This window comes from Crinia signifera, chromosome 6 (assembly GCF_055691185.1).
Source record: "Crinia signifera chromosome 6, ASM5569118v1, whole genome shotgun sequence".
NCBI lineage: Eukaryota > Metazoa > Chordata > Amphibia > Anura > Myobatrachidae > Crinia > Crinia signifera.
The window spans coordinates 18,547,244-18,567,426 of record NC_139222.1 but is presented as its reverse complement, the minus strand read 5'-3'; the positions used below and the strand labels follow the sequence as shown (position 1 = coordinate 18,567,426).

The 20,183-nt window shown below is 47.2% G+C and overlaps 1 protein-coding gene across 1 annotated transcript in view; it reads right to left on the bottom strand.

The window, feature by feature from the left end:
• The window catches only part of LOC146009536 (uncharacterized), a 783,885-nt gene that overhangs the window by 754,476 nt on the left and 9,226 nt on the right, over window positions 1–20,183 (bottom strand). The window contains 4 exon segments of the mRNA XM_083149979.1: window positions 21–118; window positions 752–875; window positions 1,119–1,310; window positions 8,631–8,779. Of these exon segments, the coding sequence (XP_083006105.1) occupies window positions 21–118; window positions 752–875; window positions 1,119–1,310; window positions 8,631–8,741 (525 nt within the window). The 5' untranslated portion in view covers window positions 8,742–8,779.

Below are 20,183 nucleotides of genomic sequence, written 5' to 3'. Positions count from 1 at the left end.
AGATTCTAAATCCCACCTACCACATCCTCCTGTGGGGTCGTGTCAGTCTCCTCTTTACAGTCCTGGGAATACGGAGGACGGGGACATCTCTCTGGGGTATCTGTGTTACTGGGCCCATCTGTAGGAGACACGCAGTGAGAGAGGACATGGTATATATGTGATTATCCTGGGAATACAGAGGACGGGGACATCTCTCTGGGGTATCTCTGTTACTGTGCCCATCTGTAGGAGACACGCAGTGACTGAGGACATGGTATATACAGTATGTGATTATCCTGGGAATACAGAGGACGGGGACATCTCTCTGGGGTATCTCTGTTACTGGGCCCATCTGTAGGAGACACACAGTGACCGAGGACATGGTATATATGTGATTATCCTGGGAATACAGAGGACGGGGACATCTCTCTGGGGTATCTCTGTTACTGGGCCCATCTGTAGGAGACACGCAGTGACTGAGGACATGGTATATATGTGATTATCCTGGGAATACAGAGGACGGGACATCTCTCTGGGGTATCTCTGTTACTGGGCCCATCTGTAGGAGACACGCAGTGACTGAGGACATGGTATATATGTGATTATCCTGGGAATACAGAGGACGGGGACATCTCTCTGGGGTATATCTGTTACTGGGCCCATTGTAAGAGACAGGCAGTGACTAAGTACACTGATTAGGATAATTACCAAATGATTTGTAGGTTTAGGCTTTTAAATCTCTTCTTTCCTTTACAATGCTTTCTCCTCTTACCCAGTGATGTGAGGGGCCAGTGATTCTCCATCATTACGTCCTTGTACAGATCCTTGTGTTCCGCTATATACTCCCACTCCTCCATGGAGAGATAGACAGTCACATCCTGACACCTTATAGGAACCTGACACAGACAGTGATACAGTCATCACCCAGACACATCCCCCGGGGTTACTGTATAATGTCCCATTCCCAGCAGTCACCTCTCCGGTCACATCCCTGGTGTTACTGTATAATTTCCCATTCCCAGCAGTCACCTCTCCTGTCACATCCCCCGGTGTTACTGTATAATGTCCCATTCCCAGCAGTCACCTCTCCGGTCACATCCCCCGGTGTTACTGTATAACGTCCCATTCCCAGCAGTCACCTCTCCAGTCAGCAGCTGGATTATCTTGTTGGTGAGTTCCAGGATCTTCTGCTTATGGTCTCTCCCATATATCAGCGAGCGAGGTGGAGGCACCGGGATGAGGTTCTGGGACCTGCTCAGTCCTCCTGACATTTGGGAATGGCTGCTGAGTGTCTCATGCTCACTGGATGTCTTCTTCACTACTGTGTAATCCTGTGTAATGAGAGACAGCTATTTACAAATACCAACCCTCCTCCTATCTAGTTATCGTGTCCAGCATATAGTATGAGGCTTATACAGCACCTCTTCTGCAGGTTCTGACATAAATAAAATATTGTGAGAAAACGAGGGTTATGGTAGATCTACATTAGGTTAACTCTCTTTCTTCGAGGTTAATGGTACCCACAGGGGACATCGGGGTTGTAGGCGGATCCAGAGGACCGTGGCACCTATCAGCGAAGCTTTAAAAGGTTTCCCAGGATGTCTGGTTCCTCTCCCCTGTAACCCTGCTTCCATGCTCAGCTCCTCAGTTTTGTTAGCCAGCCAATAGAAGCGGAGAAGGAAGAAGACAGAGGAGAGCATGCCCCAGTGCACTCACAACATACATAGAGTGAAGCAAGACACGACTAAGGTCATGGAAGTCACACTCTGTGTATCACGAAGGAATACCTCAGGCCTAATCAAGGGTGGGTGCCGCAGTGGTTCAGCGGATGCCCCGCAGCCTGCCATCCATGATGGACCTACCGATCTGGTAGAATGTGCATTCATTGACAATGGAGATCAGCTTGCTGGTAAGCTTGCTGAATGACCATACGTGTCCAGAGAGCGACCGTCTGTTTGTGCGCTGTCCAGCCCTTGTTGTGAAAACCATATAGGATAAAGAGCGTGTCTGATCTCCTGATGTAAGCAGTGCGGTCCAGATATATAGTATATAGTTAGGGCCCTAACTACATCCAAGGAACGTTCAGCTGCCGAGAGATCTTCCGATTTGAACGCAAGGACCACTATCTCCTGGTTGATGTGGAACCTGGAGACCACTTTGGGCAGGTGGGAAGCTCTGGTTCTTAGCACCGCCCTATCCAAATGGAAAATCAGAAAAAAGGAGGTTGGCATGAAAGAGCAGTCAAATCCGATACACATCTGACGACGCAATTGCCAAAAGGAACGCAGTCTTAGCTGTGAACCACTTGTAGACCATAGAGAGTAGTGGTTCGAAAGGAGGTTTGGCCAGAGCCTGCAACACTCTGTCGTTCCCTTGGTGTCGTTGGAGGTACATATGGTGGTTGTATATGTAGAACACCCTGGATGAAAGTGGTGTGGATCAGTTGGTCACCAGAAAGTTGTTAGACAGTCATTAGGTTGACACCATTAGGTCGACATGAGTCTAGGTCGACAGTCAAAAGGTCTACATGGGTTTTTTCACTGTTTTTTGACCCGAATGTCAACACAGTCGATATGGACACGGTTTACGTGCTTTGATCATTGTTTGGATGACCTTCGCAGAAAACCTATTTGGCAGTTTCAAGCGCCACACTGTCAAAGACAGGCACTGAAGGTCTGTATGTAGACAAGGACCCTGACTTGAGCAGGTCCGGTCGTAACGGCAGCCAGAATGTCTTTTGTACTGACAGCTGTTGTAGGTCTACGTACCAATGACGTCAAGGCCAGGCCGGGGTTATCAGACTGAGATCCCCACCTTCCTGCTTGAATTTCCGGACTACTACATATGGAAGATGAAACTTCCATGGAACTGACAGAGCATCCGTGAAACTGGCTTGAGGATCCCTGGACCGCGACCTGTACACTGAAGTTGTTGTTGTTGTGACGGGACGCCATGAGATCCACGTCTGGGAGGCCAAAACAGCTCACCAGGAGGGAGTAGACTTCTGGGTGGAGTGACCACTCCTCCGGATGAACGGCTTGCCTGCTTAGGAAGTCTGCTTCCCAAGTTAGGATTCCTGGTATGAACATCAGCGACCAGAAGGTGTTATTCCGCCCAAGTTAGAATTTTGGTCAGCTCTCACATTGCTGCCGCACTGCGGATGAGGGCAATGCACACTGCTCAAAGCTCTTGAACATTGATGGACAGGCGTGTTTCTGGATACGCCTTGCAAGGACCGGGATACTACTACTGCTCCCCAGCCTCGTAGGCTGGTATCGGTAGTGAGGAGAATCCAATCTGTGAACCAGAAAGGACATCCCTGGTTCAGGTGAGAGATTTGTAGCCACCACTGGAGAGATATCCAAACCTCTGGAGTCGACATCATGAACGTGGTCCTTATGTGCTGATGTCCGTCCCATTGGCATTGCAGAGGGCGGGAATGAAATTTTACCCACTCGACCATGTTGAATGTTGACACCATTAGGCCCAGGATTTGCATTGCCAGATGGATGGAGACTCTGAGGCTCTGTAAGAAGAGGCGTATCCTCTGTTGTAGAGATTGACACTTGTCCCCTGGTAGGAACAGTCTCTGTGCCTGGGAGTCTAGAAGGGCTCCCAGGTGCAGCATTTGATGTCACAGAGTGAGGGAGTTTTGGGATTTCTCCCAATTGAGGGGCCAGCGGTGCTGTTGGGAGGACAGCAATCGTTGTGTGTAAATGTGCCAATGGGGCAGATGTATTAAGCTTGGAGAAGAGATAAACTGGAGATAAAGCGGAGAAAAGGTAAAAGGAGATAAAGCACCAGCCAATCATCTCCCAACTGTCTTTTTCAAACACAGCTGATTGGCTGGTGCTTTATCTCCTTTTACCTTTTCTCCGCTTTATCTCTTCTCCAAGCTTAATACATCTGCCCCAATAGCACTACCGGTGACTTTGCTACAAGGAGCAAATCATCCAGGTAGGGAAATACTCTGATCCCCTGGAGATGCAGATATGCCGCCATGACTGGTAAACATCCGAGGGGCAGTGGCCAAGCCAAATGGGGGGGCTCGGAACAGAAAATGGTGGGACAGGATCGCAAACCATAGAATCCTCTGGTGTGAGGGAAGGATGGGGACATGCAGATATGCATCCCGTACATCCAGGGAGACCATGAAATCCCCCGGTTCTAATGCTAGAACTATTGTCCGCAGGGTTTCCATGCAGAATTTTTGCACCTTGACAAATTTGTTGAGTGCCTTCAAATTTAGTATGAGCCTGTAAGTCCAGTTTGGTTTTGGAATTAGGAACAGGGTGGAATAAAAACATATCCCTCGCTGGTGTTGTGGGACTGATATGATGACCTGGTACTGCAACAGGGAGGCCAATATTTGCAATAATTGTTCTGCTTTTTGGGGATTGTGAGAGAGGCCTGTACAAAAGAACTTTTGTGGGGGGATTCTTTTGAATGAGATGGAGTATCCCCTTGACACGACTTTTCTCACCCAGGCATCCGCTGCGGTTTTGTGAATTGTAGAAGTCTGCCACCCATTTTGGGGGTCGCCCTGCAGGAGGCCTGCCCCATCATGCTGCAGGTTTATCTGGTTTGGCTGGGGGTTGTCTGTTGCCCAGGCTTGTTTGGGTCTAGACTTGGTTGTCTTGGCAGTGGTTGACGTGCTGAGGGAAGGATTGACCTCTCGCTTTACCTTGGGGACGAAAGGACCAAAAAGGAGTAGTTTACGGTCTCTGAGGGAAGGCATGCAGTCTTAGCCGCTGCCATCGAGGCTATAATTTTATTCGGCTCTTCTTCCAAACAAAATGTCTCCCTTAAAGGGTAACATTTCTAGCTGCTTAGACTCTAGGTCAGACTTCCTTGGCCGTAGCCAAAGGATACGACGTGGCAATGTAGAGTTTACAAACGCCTTTGCTACTAGGACCCCTGCATCAGACAATGCCTCCATTATGTATAGTGCGGACTGTTTAATATGCGACACGCACATTGCACACCGATGCATCAACGGGAAATTCGTCTTCCACGGCCTGGAGCCATGGCCGAATAGCCTTTGCGGCCCAGGTTACAGCAACAGTAGGTCTTTGGACCACTCTTGTGAGAGTAAAGATGGCTTTAATAGAGTGCTCTAAAGGCCATATCCGTAGGATCCTGTGGTCACAGGACTAACTGACTGACTGGACTAACCAGTCGCGTAACATGGGAATCTACCGGGGGAGGAGCTGCCCACAATGTACAATACTCTGGTGGCGAGGGGTACCTGGATAGGACTCTCTTAGAGACAGAGGATTTCTTGCCCAAGGCTTCCCATTGGTCAGTGCGGATCTCCATTAAGTGGTCCGAGTGTGGGAACTAGGCTTTAATAACTTTTTTTTTAAAACATGCTTTGCCACCGGCTCTGGCTCATCAGCATCAGATAAGCGCACTAGCCGTATTGCGTCAATAAGAGCTGGTACATCTGCAATTTCAGTCTGCACTAAAGGCGTCCCTGACTCTGCATTACCATCATGGTCATCCCCATTATCATCACCATCATCTCCCGTAGTGTCCTCATCTAACAGTGGGAGTAATGGGGGACAAACACTAGGTAACTGATTTCTGACAGATTGGGGGAAATCCTTAATAGGAAGAAATACGAATGCATAAGGCTGTTATAGCCGTATGCAAATTATTCCGGAGAGAAATCTACAAAGCAGTCAAATACGACTGCTTTGTATTTTCCGATGGCCTATGAATTCGTATTAGCGGATGTATATACGGCCGCTAATACAAATTCGTCTAGGCTGCAGTGTAAACAAAAAGAGAAAAATAAAATGGTACTTGTTTCCTAGAAGAGCGCCCACGATTTTGATCTTAGGCATCGCAAGGAAAAAAATCGCGTCGGTCGCATCGCATGCGGGGAAAAAAATTGCATGTGATGCGACCGACGCGATTACCGCGATTTTACATAGGGAACAATGTTAAATGGCCCAATTGACCCGATTTCACATAGGGAACAATGTTAAATGGCCCACAGACCCCAAATACCCACCCTGAAGTGTGAAATGGCCCCCCCAATTGTTAACGCCACCCCACGATCAACGTCAACCCGAAGCGTGGCGAGCGCAGCGAGCCCGCGAGGGGCGGCGGTACGCGTCCTCCGACCCTTTCATACCCCCACTATCCACGTCGGCGTGGAGTGGAGAATAGAAAGTGTGACGAGCGCAGTGAGCCACGGAGCCCGAAGCGTGGCGAGCCCCGCGAGGGGACGCGGAACACGCTCCCGAAGCGTGGCGAGCGGACACGGATTACTTAACATGTATTCCGCGTGCGCTCGCCGCGATTCAGGCTCGTATTCCGCGTCCACTCGCCACACTTTCTATTCTCAACTCCACGCCGACGTGGATAGTGGGGGTATGAAAAGGTCGGAGGACGTGTACCGCTGCACTCGCCACGCTTCAGGTTGACATTGATCGTGGGGTGGCGTTAACAATTGGGGGGGCCATTTCACACTTCAGGGTGGCTATTTGGGGTCTGTGGGCCATTTAACATTGTTCCCTATGTAAAATTGGGTCAATTGGGCCATTTAACATTGTTCCCTATGTAAAATCGTTAATCGCGTCGGTCGCATCGCATGTGATTTTTTTGTCGCATGCCATGCGACCGACACGATTTACATTTTACCATGCATTTCTATGTAAAATCACGCCCATCGCATCGGTCGCATCGCATGCCATTATAATGGCATGCGATGCCCTTCTAGGAAACAAGTACCAAATAAATAATAATAATAAAAAAAAAACAAAAAAAACAGCGTGGGGTCCCCCCGCCACACTTCTGCCTCAGAAGATATGAGAAAAATAAGGGACATCAATAAGCATGTACAGAAAGGAAATCACAGACTAGCACTAAGTCACACACAATACCGCTTAGGACATTAATTCCGGTGGAGGCAGGGGATGCAGCGGGCGGCGTGGTGGTGGGGAGAAGAGGGAAGAAGGCAGCGCTGTGCACCCACGGTGGAAATGCGCTGCAAACCGCCGGAGCAGCGGTGGGACGGACAGGACGCAAGTGAAGAGAGGTAAGGAGCGGTGGAGGAGGAGAGCGCCTTGTAGGTGGTGGTGAGGAGTTTAAAGAGAACTCGGAAAGGAATGGGGAGCCAGTGAAGAGATAAACAGAGGGGGGAGGCGGAGGTAGAGCGGCGGGAGAGGAAGATGAGCCTATCAGCAGCATTAAGAATGGATTGGAGAGGGGCGAGGTGGGCGAGAGGTAGCCCAGAGAGAAGGATGTTGCAGTAGACAAGGCTGGAGATGACAAGAGAGTGAATGAGAATTTTGGTCGCGTCAGTAGAGAGGAATGGTCTGATGCTCGAGATGTTGCGGAGGTGAAAGCGGCAAGACTGTGAGAGCACGAATGTGGGTGGTGAAAGAGAGGGAGGAGTCAATGATGACATGAGGCAGCGCGTTTGGTCGGTGGAGGTGTTCTCGGTTTCACCAATGCTGATGGAGATAGTGGGAGAAGAGGGGGATGTTCGGGGGATGGAAGATTAGAAGTTTAGTTTTAGCCATGTTTAGTTTCAGGAAGCGTTGGGTCATCCAGGCTGAGATGGCCGTGAGGCATTCGGAGACCTTGGACAGGAGTGATGGGGATAGGTCGGGGGAGGAGAGATAGATTAGGGTATCATCAGCATAAAGGTGGTAATGGAAGCCGTAGGAGCTGATGAGGGTGCCCAGAGAGGTGGTGTAGAGGGAGAAGAGGAGAGGGCCAAGGACTGACCCTTGGGGAACACCAACTGGCTGTGGGGTAGTAGGAGAGGAGGAGCTCGGAGGAGAGGTATGAGGTGAACCAGGAGAAGACGTGTCAGTGATGCCAAAGGATCGGAGGGTGTTGAGCAGGAGAGGGTGGTCAACAGTGTCAAAGGCAGCCGACAGATCAAGCTGGATGAGGATAGAGAAGAGGCCTTTGGATTTAGCAGATAGTAGATCGTTAGTGACTTTGGTCAGGGCAGTTTCAATGGAATGTAAAGGGCGGAACCCGGATTGGAGGGGGTCTAGAATGGAGTTAGCAGTAAGGTGGCTTAGGAGACGATTATAGGTCAGACGTTCTAGGAGCTTGGAGGCAAAAGGGAGGAGAGAGATGGGCCTGTAGTTGGACGGAGAGTTGGGGTCCAGATTTGTTTTTTTTTTGAGAATTGGGGAGACAAGAGCGTGTTTGAAGGAGGAGGGGAAGATCCCAGAGGATAGGGAAAGATTAAAGAGGTGAGCCAGGTGAGAGCAGACCGACGGACTGAGACGACAGATAATATTGGAGGGGATAGGATCGAGCGGGCAGGTTTTAAATTCAAACAACACAACCTATTTACAACAGACCACACAGCAGTGCCCCGTACTGGAGATTGCTTTGTGCAGAGTCACCTGCCGCACCCCTGATCTAATACTCTATACCTCAGGCCTGGACAACCGGTGACTCTCCAGCCGCTGTGAGACTACAGGTGGCCCTTACACTTTCCTGCAAGGTGTTTAGTCAGAGATAGGATGGAGCGTCACCTTCTAGGACTGGAGTCACAGGTGCTGTCACAAGGACAAGGCTAAAGTCTCTCCCAGAACCCCTCACCTCATCTCAATTACCTTTATAATAATATAAATAACAGCGACATCATTGTGACGCTCCCACAACCCCCTCACCTCTCCTGTCAGAAGGTAGATGATCTCCAGGCTGAGATTCACTATCCCCTCAGTCATGTGACTCTTGTCCTGGTCCATCCTCAGCGAATCAGTGACGTGTGTCATCCTCATGTGACCTCCAATACAGAATTGTGCTCCTCACAGCTCCACTGTCCAGGAATACATATAATTATTATACATCACAGAGTACATGTAATATATGCAGATATGTATCACTGAGTTATCATTACATCCTGCTCTATCCCCTGATCCTACAGCCCTGGTCAGTGTATATAACATTCCCTGTTATATCTACTCACTGACAGACACAATAATACACCTGGGCACACCTTATACCTGGCACATATACCCCCCATACCCACAGTCACCTCCCAGCATTACACCTCATACATACACACCTGGGCACACCTTATACATCCTCATACCTGGCACATATACCCCCCATACCCACAGTCACCGCCCAGCATTACACCTCATACATACACACCTGGGCACACCTTATACATCCTCATACCTGGCACATATACCCCCCATACCCACAGTCACCTCCCAGCATTACACCTCATACATCCTCATGCCTGGCATATATACCCCCCATACCCACAGTCACCGCCCAGCATTACACCTCATACATCCTCATGCCTGGCACATATACCCCCCATACCCACAGTCACCGCCCAGCATTACACCTCATACATACACACCTGGGCACACCTTATACATCCTCATACCTGGCACATATACCCCCCACAGTCACCTCCCAGCATTACACCTCATACATACACACCTGGGCACACCTTATACAGCCTCATACCCGGCACATATACCCCCCATACCCACAGTCACCGCCCAGCATTACACCTCATACATACACACCTGGGCACACCTTATATATTCTCATACCTGGCACATATACCCCCCATACCCACAGTCACCGCCCAGCATTACACCTCATACATACACACCTGGGCACACCTTATACATCCTCATGTAGTGTTCCCCCTAGGAATTATGGGGGGCAGGGCGCTGGTTTGGCGGACCGGGCATGCCGACGTCACGGCGGGGGGCGTGCCCGGGCCGCCGCGTCACGGCAGGGGGCGTGCCCGGGCCGCCGCGTCACGCTAGGGGGCGTGCCCGGGCTGCCGCGTCAATACAGGAGGCGTGCCCGGGCCGCCGCATCGATGAAGGGGCTTGCCCGGCCATGACTACGTCACTGAGCTGCCGGGACGTAGCCATGGCCGGGCAAGCCCCCTTCAGCGATGCGACGGCCCGGGCACTCCGGCGGGCAGAATGCAGGCTGATTTAGCGGGGCGCTGCTGATGGGGCAGGGCGCATTTTGCCCTTTAAAAATCGGGCAGGGCGCAGCGCCCCGCTAAAACAGCCTAGCGGGAACACTACTCATGCCCAACACATATAGCCCCTGTCGAAGTCGAGTTACATACACACCATTTTAGAGTGGTATGGCCGCCATCCTGGTTCACAGAGTTAGGCAAATAACGTATAGGTTTTGTAATCAGGCGAACCCAGTGTGCTGCCATACCAATACACATAAATTCATATCTCACACTCAAAATATAATTTAATCTGGCTTTAATTCACCGCACATAGTTTAACTGGTATCATACGATCTTTCCTGTACATATTTTGCGTCTATATGTTTCGTCTCTCATGCGCAGTGCTCCGGTCCTTGTTAAAAGATAGCTACTCCTAACGGCCGACAGTTATGGATAAATTCCAAAATTAATGGTCACTTTGCCACGAGGTCGTGTAACTATAAGATCCGGCTCTTGCTGGTTTATAGTGTTGATTTACGACCCCTATGACGACACCTGAAGACAAAAGACACAGAAAGTGCATTCCCCTGCACCAATCCATGAGAAGCGACACCTGACCCACTGACCAATGGAGACCCTCACTGCCCCCTCTACCTGGACACTATAAGAGGCCAAGCACGACCTAAACTCAATCTCACTGTTCCTCTTCTCCTTCCCTGGACTGTATTCTGGACTGAATATAGTGAGTTTGGACCGGGTTGCGCCAGCGCTATAGATGAGACGGTAACACTTGCATTCCTGTATGTGTATTCTGTAGTGTGGCTGATTGGTTTTATATCTGTTGTTTTTCCCTTAGTAGTTTAGAACATATTTTGTATTGTGTAATAGACTGTATACCTTGTTATTTGTTTATATATCTCTGTAACCCCCTGTTGTCCATTAGGGACTTTATCCACTTAATCTATAAATTTATACAGAGTCTTGGCTTTTATTCGCAGTAAGCGGAAAGGTTTAGAAGGTAATAATATTTTGTACTCGCATTTGGGTACTAAGTACTGCGAAAAGATACCAATTCAAGGGTATTGGTATAACGTGTTTTATACACTGAACAAGGTACGCTATGCTGCTCTACGCTTTGTTTGCAAGTAGCTAGGAATAAAAGATTATACATTTACGGACACAGTACGTAAACTGCGCACTTCACTTTTTGTCCATCTGGTTATATTTATATCAACATTGATACCCCCCATACCCACAGTCACCCCCAGCATTACACCTCATACATACACACCTTATACATCCTCATACCTGGCACATATACCCCCCATATCCACAGTCACCGCCCAGCATTACACCTCATACATACACACCTGGGCACACCTTATACATCCTCATGCCCAGCACATATACCCCCCATACCCACAGTCACCGCCCAGCATTACACCTCATACACACACACCTTATACATCCTCATACCTGGCACATATACCCCCATACCCACAGTCACCACCCAGCATTACACCTCATACACACACACCTGGGCAGACCTTATACATCCTCATGCCTGGCACATATACCCCCCATACCCACAGTCACCGCCCAGCATTACACCTCATACATACACACCTGGGCACACCTTATACATCCTCATACCTGGCACATATACCCCCCATACCCACAGTCACCTCCCAGCATTACACCTCATGCATACACACCTGGGCACACCTAATACATCCTCATGTCCGGCACATATACCCCCCATACCCACAGTCACCGCCCAGCATTACACCACATACACACACACACCTGGGCACACCTTATACATCCTCATGCCTGGCACAAATACCCCCCATACCCACAGTCACCGCCCAGCATTACACCTCATACATACACACCTGGGCACACCTTATACATCCTCATACCCGGCACATATACCCCCATACCCACAGTCACCACCCAGCATTACACCTCATACACACACACCTGGGCAGACCTTATACATCCTCATACCTGGCACATATACCCCCCATACCCACAGTCACCGCCCAGCATTACACCTCATACATACACACCTGGGCACACCTTATACATCCTCATACCTGGCACATATACCCCCCATACCCACAGTCACCTCCCAGCATTACACCTCATACATACACACCTGGGCACACCTAATACATCCTCATGTCCGGCACATATACCCCCCATACCCACAGTCACCGCCCAGCATTACACCACATACACACACACACACCTGGGCACACCTTATACATCCTCATGCCTGGCACAAATACCCCCCATACCCACAGTCACCGCCCAGCATTACACCTCATACATACACACCTGGGCACACCTTATACATCCTCATGCCTGGCACAAATACCCCCCATACCCACAGTCACCTCCAAGCATTACACCTCATACATACACACCTGGGCACACCTTATACATCCTCATGCCTGGCACATATACCCCCCATACCCACAGTCACCGCCCAGCATTACACCACATACACACACACCTGGGCACACCTTATACATCCTCATGCCTGGCACATATACCCCCCATACCCACAGTCACCGCCCAGCATTACACCTCATACATACACACCTGGGCACACCTTATACATCCTCATGTCTGGCACATATACCCCCCATACCCACAGTCACCTCCCAGCATTACACCTCATACATACACACCTGGGCACACCTTATACAGCCTCATACCTGGCACATATACCCCCCATACCCACAGTCACCTCCCAGCATTACACCTCATACATACACACCTGGGCACACCTTATACATCCTCATACCTGGCACATATACCCCCCATACCCACAGTCACCTCCCAGCATTACACCTCATACATACACACCTGGGCACACCTTATACATCCTCATACCTGGCACATATACCCCCCATATCCACAGTCACCGCCCAGCATTACACCTCATACATACACACCTGGGCACACCTTATACATCCTCATACCTGGCACCAGTGTTCCCTCTAAGCTGTGCGCACGTGCGCGCGCACACAACTCGACGAGTGTGCGCACAGACATTACAACAGAGCGCACAGAGCAGCAGTGGTCCCTTTTTGCAGTTGTGGACTCAATTAATGTGTGTTTCACCCATTAACTACATTGTGTGCTGTATTTTAAATATTTAAATGTTTAATATCATTTTGAAGTAAAGTTAACACAAATGCTGAACGTCATTTTTCCAGTTATAAATAAGTGACGCACAAAAATTTTAATTTCCTTCCAATGTTGCACAGCCAAAATCTTTTGCCGCACACAGCCTTCGTAAAATTAGAGGGAACATTGCCTGGCACATATACCCCCATACCTACAGTCACTGCCCAGCATTACACCTCATACATACACACCTGGGCACACCTTATACATCCTCATGCCTGGCACATATACCCCCCATACCCACAGTCACCTCCCAGCATTACACCTCGTACATACACACCTGGGCACACCTTATACATCCTCATACCTGGCACATATACCCCCCATACCCACAGTCACCGCCCAGCATTACACCTCATACATACACACCTGGGCACACCTTATACATCCTCATACCTGGCACATATACCCCCCATATCCACAGTCACCTCCCAGCATTACACCTCATACATACACACCTGGGCACACCTTATACATCCTCATACCTGGCACATATACCCCCCATACCCAGTCACCACCCAGCATTACACCTCATATATACTAGGGATGTGCACCGGCCACTTTTTGCATTTTGGGTTCTGATTACCTTTAGGTTTTTTTTTTTTTTTTTTTTTTTTTTTTAAGAATAAAAATGGCCAACATTGCAGAATGTTTACATTTTTTTTTGCTCCTACGCTATTAACTTCAATAACATTAATTTCTACTAATTTCCAGTCTATTCTGAACACCTTACACCTCACAATATTGTTTTTAGGCCAAAAGGTTGCACCAAGGTAGCTGGATGGGTACTTGTGGATTATCACGGCTCCCATCGCATGCCATATATAGTGGCATGCGATACCCAGTCACCACCCAGCATTACACCTCATATATACTAGGGATGTGCACCGGCCACTTTTTGCATTTTGGGTTCTGATTACCTTTAGGTTTTTTTTTTTTTTTTTTTTTTTTTTTTAAGAATAAAAATGGCCAACATTGCAGAATGTTTACATTTTTTTTTGCTCCTACGCTATTAACTTCAATAACATTAATTTCTACTAATTTCCAGTCTATTCTGAACACCTTACACCTCACAATATTGTTTTTAGGCCAAAAGGTTGCACCAAGGTAGCTGGATGGGTACTTGTGGATTATCACGGCTCCCATCGCATGCCATATATAGTGGCATGCGATGCAATGCGATTTTTACCGATTTTTGCCGTTTTTTGTCAAAATCGCATGCGATCGCATACGATTTTTCACTGAAAAGCATCCAAATGCATTGGAATTAGTATGAAACATGTTCAATGGCCCCCAAATGGCATTTTTGAGGCTGTACCCCCCCCCCACTATCAACGCGAACCCGAAGCGTGGCGAGAGTCGGCGGTACGCGCCCTACGACCTTTTCATACCCCCACTATCCACGTCGGCGTGGAGTTGAGAATACAAAGTGTGGCGAGCGCAGCAAACCACCGAGCCCGAAGCGTGGCGAGTGCAGCGAGCCCCGCGAGGGGACGCGGGCACCTGTGAAGCCCGTGAGGGGACGCAGGCACCTGTGAAGCCCGTGAGGGGACGCGGATACCTGTGAAGGTATCCGCGTCCCCTCGCCACGCTTCGGGCTCGGTGGCTCGCCACACTTTCTATTCTCAACTCTACGCCGACGTGGATAGTGGGGGTATGAAAAGGTCGTAGGACGCGTACCGCCGCCCCTCGCCACGCTTCGGGTTCGCGTTGATAGTGGGGGTGGTACAGCCTCAAAAATGTCATTTGGGGGCCATTGAACATGTTTCATACTAATTCCAATGCATTTGGATGCTTTTCAGTGAAAAATCGTATGCGATCGCTTGCGATTCGATTTTTTCGCATACGATGGCCATCATGGGAGCCGTGATAATCCACAAGTACCGCTGGATGACTATGATAAGCGACACAAGTGGGCGGCACAAACACCTGGCCCATCTAGGAGTGGCACTGCAGTGGCAGACAGGATGGCAGTTTGAAAAACTAGGCCCCCAAAGAGCACATAATGCAAAGGAAAAAAAAAAAAAAGAGGTGCAAAATGGAATTGTCCTTGGGCCCTCCCACACACCCTTATGAAACCTGCTGGGGAAATGAGAGAGCCTGATCTACCTGCACCGCATGGGATGAATGACAGTATCCTACAGGCCATTAAACGGGCAGTTGGGGATGAAGATACAGACTATGTTGTCATAGACCAGTTTCAGCCTATGCTTTGTCCTGGAATTCGACATCTACAGAGCCAGAAAGTCCTGAGCTTGGGTGCAGTGGGACTGAACTTGTGTCGGCATGGAAAGTTGTGCTGGCTGCAGGTGGCTACGAAAAGATGCGTTTATCTTTTTGATGTCCTTCTCTTGGGGCCTGGAGTTTACAGAAACAGGCTACAAATGGTGCTTTAAGACAAAAGCATTCTAAAAGGTGGTCCATGACTGTCGCTGGCTGGGAGAAGTCTTGTCCCACCAATATGGGGTGGTTCTTAGCAATGTCTTTGATACACAGGTAGGAGATGTATACCTGTTCTTCATGGAAACCGGGGGCTTCCTTCCTAATGGTACGTGTTCACTTAAGGAATGTTTGACTCGACATCTCAACATGCCGTCTTCACAAGTTTCATTCCTGACTTACAAGCAAACTTTAATAAAAAGGTGAAGCCCAATACATTGCTTGATCGTCCAATGTCTCCACATTTTCTGAACCTCTTACACCTCTTGGCTCTGCGCCTATTAATGTTGGATGCCATGTTAGCTGATTTCTACATTATTGGTTGATGGGTATTTAAATACGTATAGCCAAGGAGCAGTGGACGATTTGGTCAGCACTGAGATCTGCTCTGGGCTTCCAAAAAACTTCAGCAACTTTCTGTTTTACAGAAAGTTGGGAGAGAGAAAGCAATACACAAATACATTGTCAATGGCCAAGGGTATCTTACCCGGGTGGAAAAGAGTAGCCAATGAATGGAATATCTGCACTGTAGAGCTGCAAAGGAGCAGAACCTACTGGCCAGACATAAACACACCACCCCCTCCTCGCCCTTCATTATTATATCTCCTTTAGTATATGGGGTGTGCCAGTGAATCTGCATTTGAAGGATCTATTCTAAATCTAGTCTATAAGCTTTTTGCTTACCCTTCGTCTACATGCTTCCTTTTGACTGTTCTGTTTCAGTGTAGTCTGTACATTTTGGTGTTCATTCTAGCACCCGCCATTTTTTTGGAAACCCATGCAGTTCCTCTTCCCTGCCTGGGGTGTCACGGTCTGCTGTAGTACAGTGTGGTCTGTATATCAGCACTGATATGCAAACCAGACTTGTGCTAGAAACACCACAGCAGACAGCGACACCCCAGGCAGGGAAGAGGAACTGCATGGGTTTTCAAAGATGGCGGGTGCTAGAATGAACACTACATTTCATTTGTCGTCTTCATAATACTGGATGATGATATGCATCATAACTATCAAGTTTATTTTTTTTGTGAAGCACTGCATCATTTCTGTGTAAATGTGTTAGAAGTAGAACTGGTAAAAATGTCTAGGCAAAACAAAAGTTTTTAGAAGAGTTGTTTGCTGTGTTTTTCAATGACAGCTTAACGCTCTTACATTTTCTAGAGGGCGGGGGGGGGGGGAACGTTTATCGTGGTGGGAAGCTGAACCACAAGTCCTGAACATAGGCCGTGGCCTTAGCCGTTCCTTGCCGCTCCGTGTCGTAAATGGCATATTGGCAAGTTTACGTTTCTCCTCCAACGATTTACATCTATTTTTTTAGGGTCCTTTTACTGAACATTAGCTTTTGGGATTTTACATGCCCTCTACTTTGACGCTGGGCATCGGCCTTGGCAGACGACGTTGATGGCATTTCATCGTCTATGTCATGACAAGTGGCAGCAGCTTCAGAACTATGAGGAAGCGGATCTTCATCTTACCCTATTTTTTTATCCTCCATATTTTGGATCGCCATTATTTTTGTGGAGTTATGCCACAGGACAGCGCCACTGGAGTGCAATTATATACGGCAGTAGGTATGCACCAGCAGGCAGGTAGACGTGGAGACGTCCTTCTGTCCACCGGTGTATCCTGCACTTGCGGTTGTGTCCAGAGAGCGGTGAGCGCTGAGTCCGTGGTCGGCGGCTGAGCGGCTTCCTTTCCTGCATTATCCGCAGACCATCTTGTGCTGACATCGGATGTTACATATGGCTGGCAAGCATATGATTTTAAACCCCTATGTATGTGAGCATAATAACAAGTAAAAAGTGTTGTTTATATTTGGCTCATTGGTGCGTTTTTTCTCTATTTTTTTTGCAAATATATATATATATATATATATATATATATATATATATATATATATATATATATATATATATATATATATATATATATATATATATATATATATATATATACACACACACACACACACACACACACACATACACATCAGTACTAGGCACCAGCAGACAGGTACTATAGATCCGCCAGTAGGTATGCACCAGCAGACAGGTATTACAGATACAGCAGTAGGTATACACCAGCAGACAGGTATTATATGTATGTCAGTACTAGGCACCAGCAGCCAGGTATATGTAAGTCAGTAGGTATACACCAGCAGACAGGTATTATATGTATATATAGTTACATAGTAGGTGAGGCTGAATAAAGACTTGCGTCCATCTAGTTCAACCTATGTTTATAGTCGCTTATCCCTTGTTGTATAGTATGTTCTGTTATTTTAAAGGCAGATTGTTACTTATTCATACCCATGGATATTTTTAACCAATAAATGTTTAGCCAACCTTATTTTAAACTTATTTATAGTGTCTGCCGTCACCAGTTCTCCAGGAAGAGAGTTCCAACGTTTGACTGCTCTGACTGTAAAGAATTTTTTTCTTTTAGATGAACAAAATCTTTTTTCTTCTAATCTAAACTCGTGCCCTCGCGTCCTAGATTCCTGTCTAGCAGTAAAAAGGGTGTTTGACAGTTCCTTACATTGTCCCCTGATATATTTGTACATGTTGAGCATGTCCCCCATTAAACGTCTCTTCTCTAGCGTAAATAGTCCCAAATTGCTTCATCTCTCCTCGTAGCTTAAATTCTCCATTCCCCTAATAAGCTTTGTTGCTTTCTTTGGATTTTTTCTAATTCTAGGATGTCCTTTTTAGTGTGGGGCCCAGAATTGTACTCCGTACTCGAGGTGCGGTCTAACCAATGATTTGTACAGAGGCATAATTACTTTTGAGTCCCTAGTATCTATGCCCCTTTTAATACATGCAAGAGTTTTGTTGGTTTTTTTTGTTGCTATATTACATTGAGCACTACACCCCAGTTTGTTGTCTATTTGGGCTCCTAGATTCTTTTCGAGTACTGAATTACCCAATTCATCCCCACTTAGGTTATAACTAGCACACTGGTTAGGTCTCCCAAGGTGCATGACCTTGCATTTGTTCACATTGAACCTCATCTTCAACTTTTTTGACCACTCATTAAGAATATCAAGATCATTTTGAAGCGTGGTGACATCTTCTGATGATTTAACAACTCTGCTCAGTTTTGTATCGTCCGCAAAGATGGATACATTGCTGAGTATCCCCATCCCAATATCGTTAATAAAAATGTTAACGAAAATGGGCCCTAGAACCGAACCCTGCGGCACTCCACTTAGTACTGGTATCATATTTGAAACGGCACCATTCACAACCACTCTTTGTTCTCTATTACACAGCCAGTTCCCTACCCCTCTACAGATATTTGCCCCTAATCCCATGTCAGTAGATATGCACCAGCAGACAGGTATTATAGATACAGCAGTAGGTATACACCAGCAGACAGGTATTATAATTACATCAGTACTAGGCACCAGCAGACAGGTATTATAGACACATCAGTAGGTATGCACCAGCAGACAGGTATTATATGTAGGTCAATAGGTGGGAAGCAGCAGACAGGTATTATACACACATCAGTAGGTATGCACCAGCAGACAGGTATTATAAACACGTCAGTAGGTGGGAACCAGCAGACAGGTATTATATGTACGTCAGTAGGTGGGAAGCAGCAGACAGGCATTATAGATACGGCAGTAGGTATACACCAGCAGACAGGTATTATATGTAGGTCAGTAGTTATGCACCAGCAGACAGGTATTATATGCAGGTCAGTAGGTATGCACCTGCAGACAGGTATTATATGCAGGTCAGTAGGTATGCACCTGCAGACAGGTATTATATGTAGGTCAGTAGGTATACACCAGCAGACAGGTATTATATGTAGGTCAGTAGGTGGGAACCAGCAGACAGGTATTATATGTACGTCAGTAGGTGGGAAGCAGCAGACAGGCATTATAGATACGGCAGTAGGTATACACCAGCAGACAGGTATTATATGTAGGTCAGTAGGTATGCACCAGCAGACAGGTATCATATGTAGGTCAGTAGGTATGCACCAGCAGACAGGTATTACAGATACAGCAGTCGGTATACACCAGCAGACAGGAATTATAATTACATCAGTACTAGGCACCAGCAGACAGGTATTATAAACACGTCAGTAGGTAGGAACCAGCAGACAGGTATTATATTTACTAGTTACAAAAAAAAGAGAGAAAAGAAACTCGGGTGGGGTGTACTCTAGGTCCCCTAACTGGAGTTAATCTGTTAAATTATTTTATTAATTTATAAAAAAAATAATTTAGATTTTTTTCTGCTGTGCACCATAATTTTTTTTATTTTTATAATATTTTTTGTACGTGAACCTTACAAAATTTCTAACATTGCTGTGTAGAAGAGATTGTATTCAAGATCCCTGCGATTATATAGAGGTAATTTTATTCAGATACTGGTGTTGTAATTAGTGTGTCTATACACTTGTTCAACAAATATTTTTCAACAATTATTGATACTTTATTGATGAATGAAGAAAGTTGACCATCATATCACCCTATCAACAAAGCACCATGGATGTTGTGGGTATTTCACTCAATTGAGTGATAAGGGTCTAATCATTGGTCAAAAGGAAATTCTTAATGTACCAATAAATAAAGTATATACACAAATTCTATATACATATGATCAAATTAACAAATGTTGTCCAC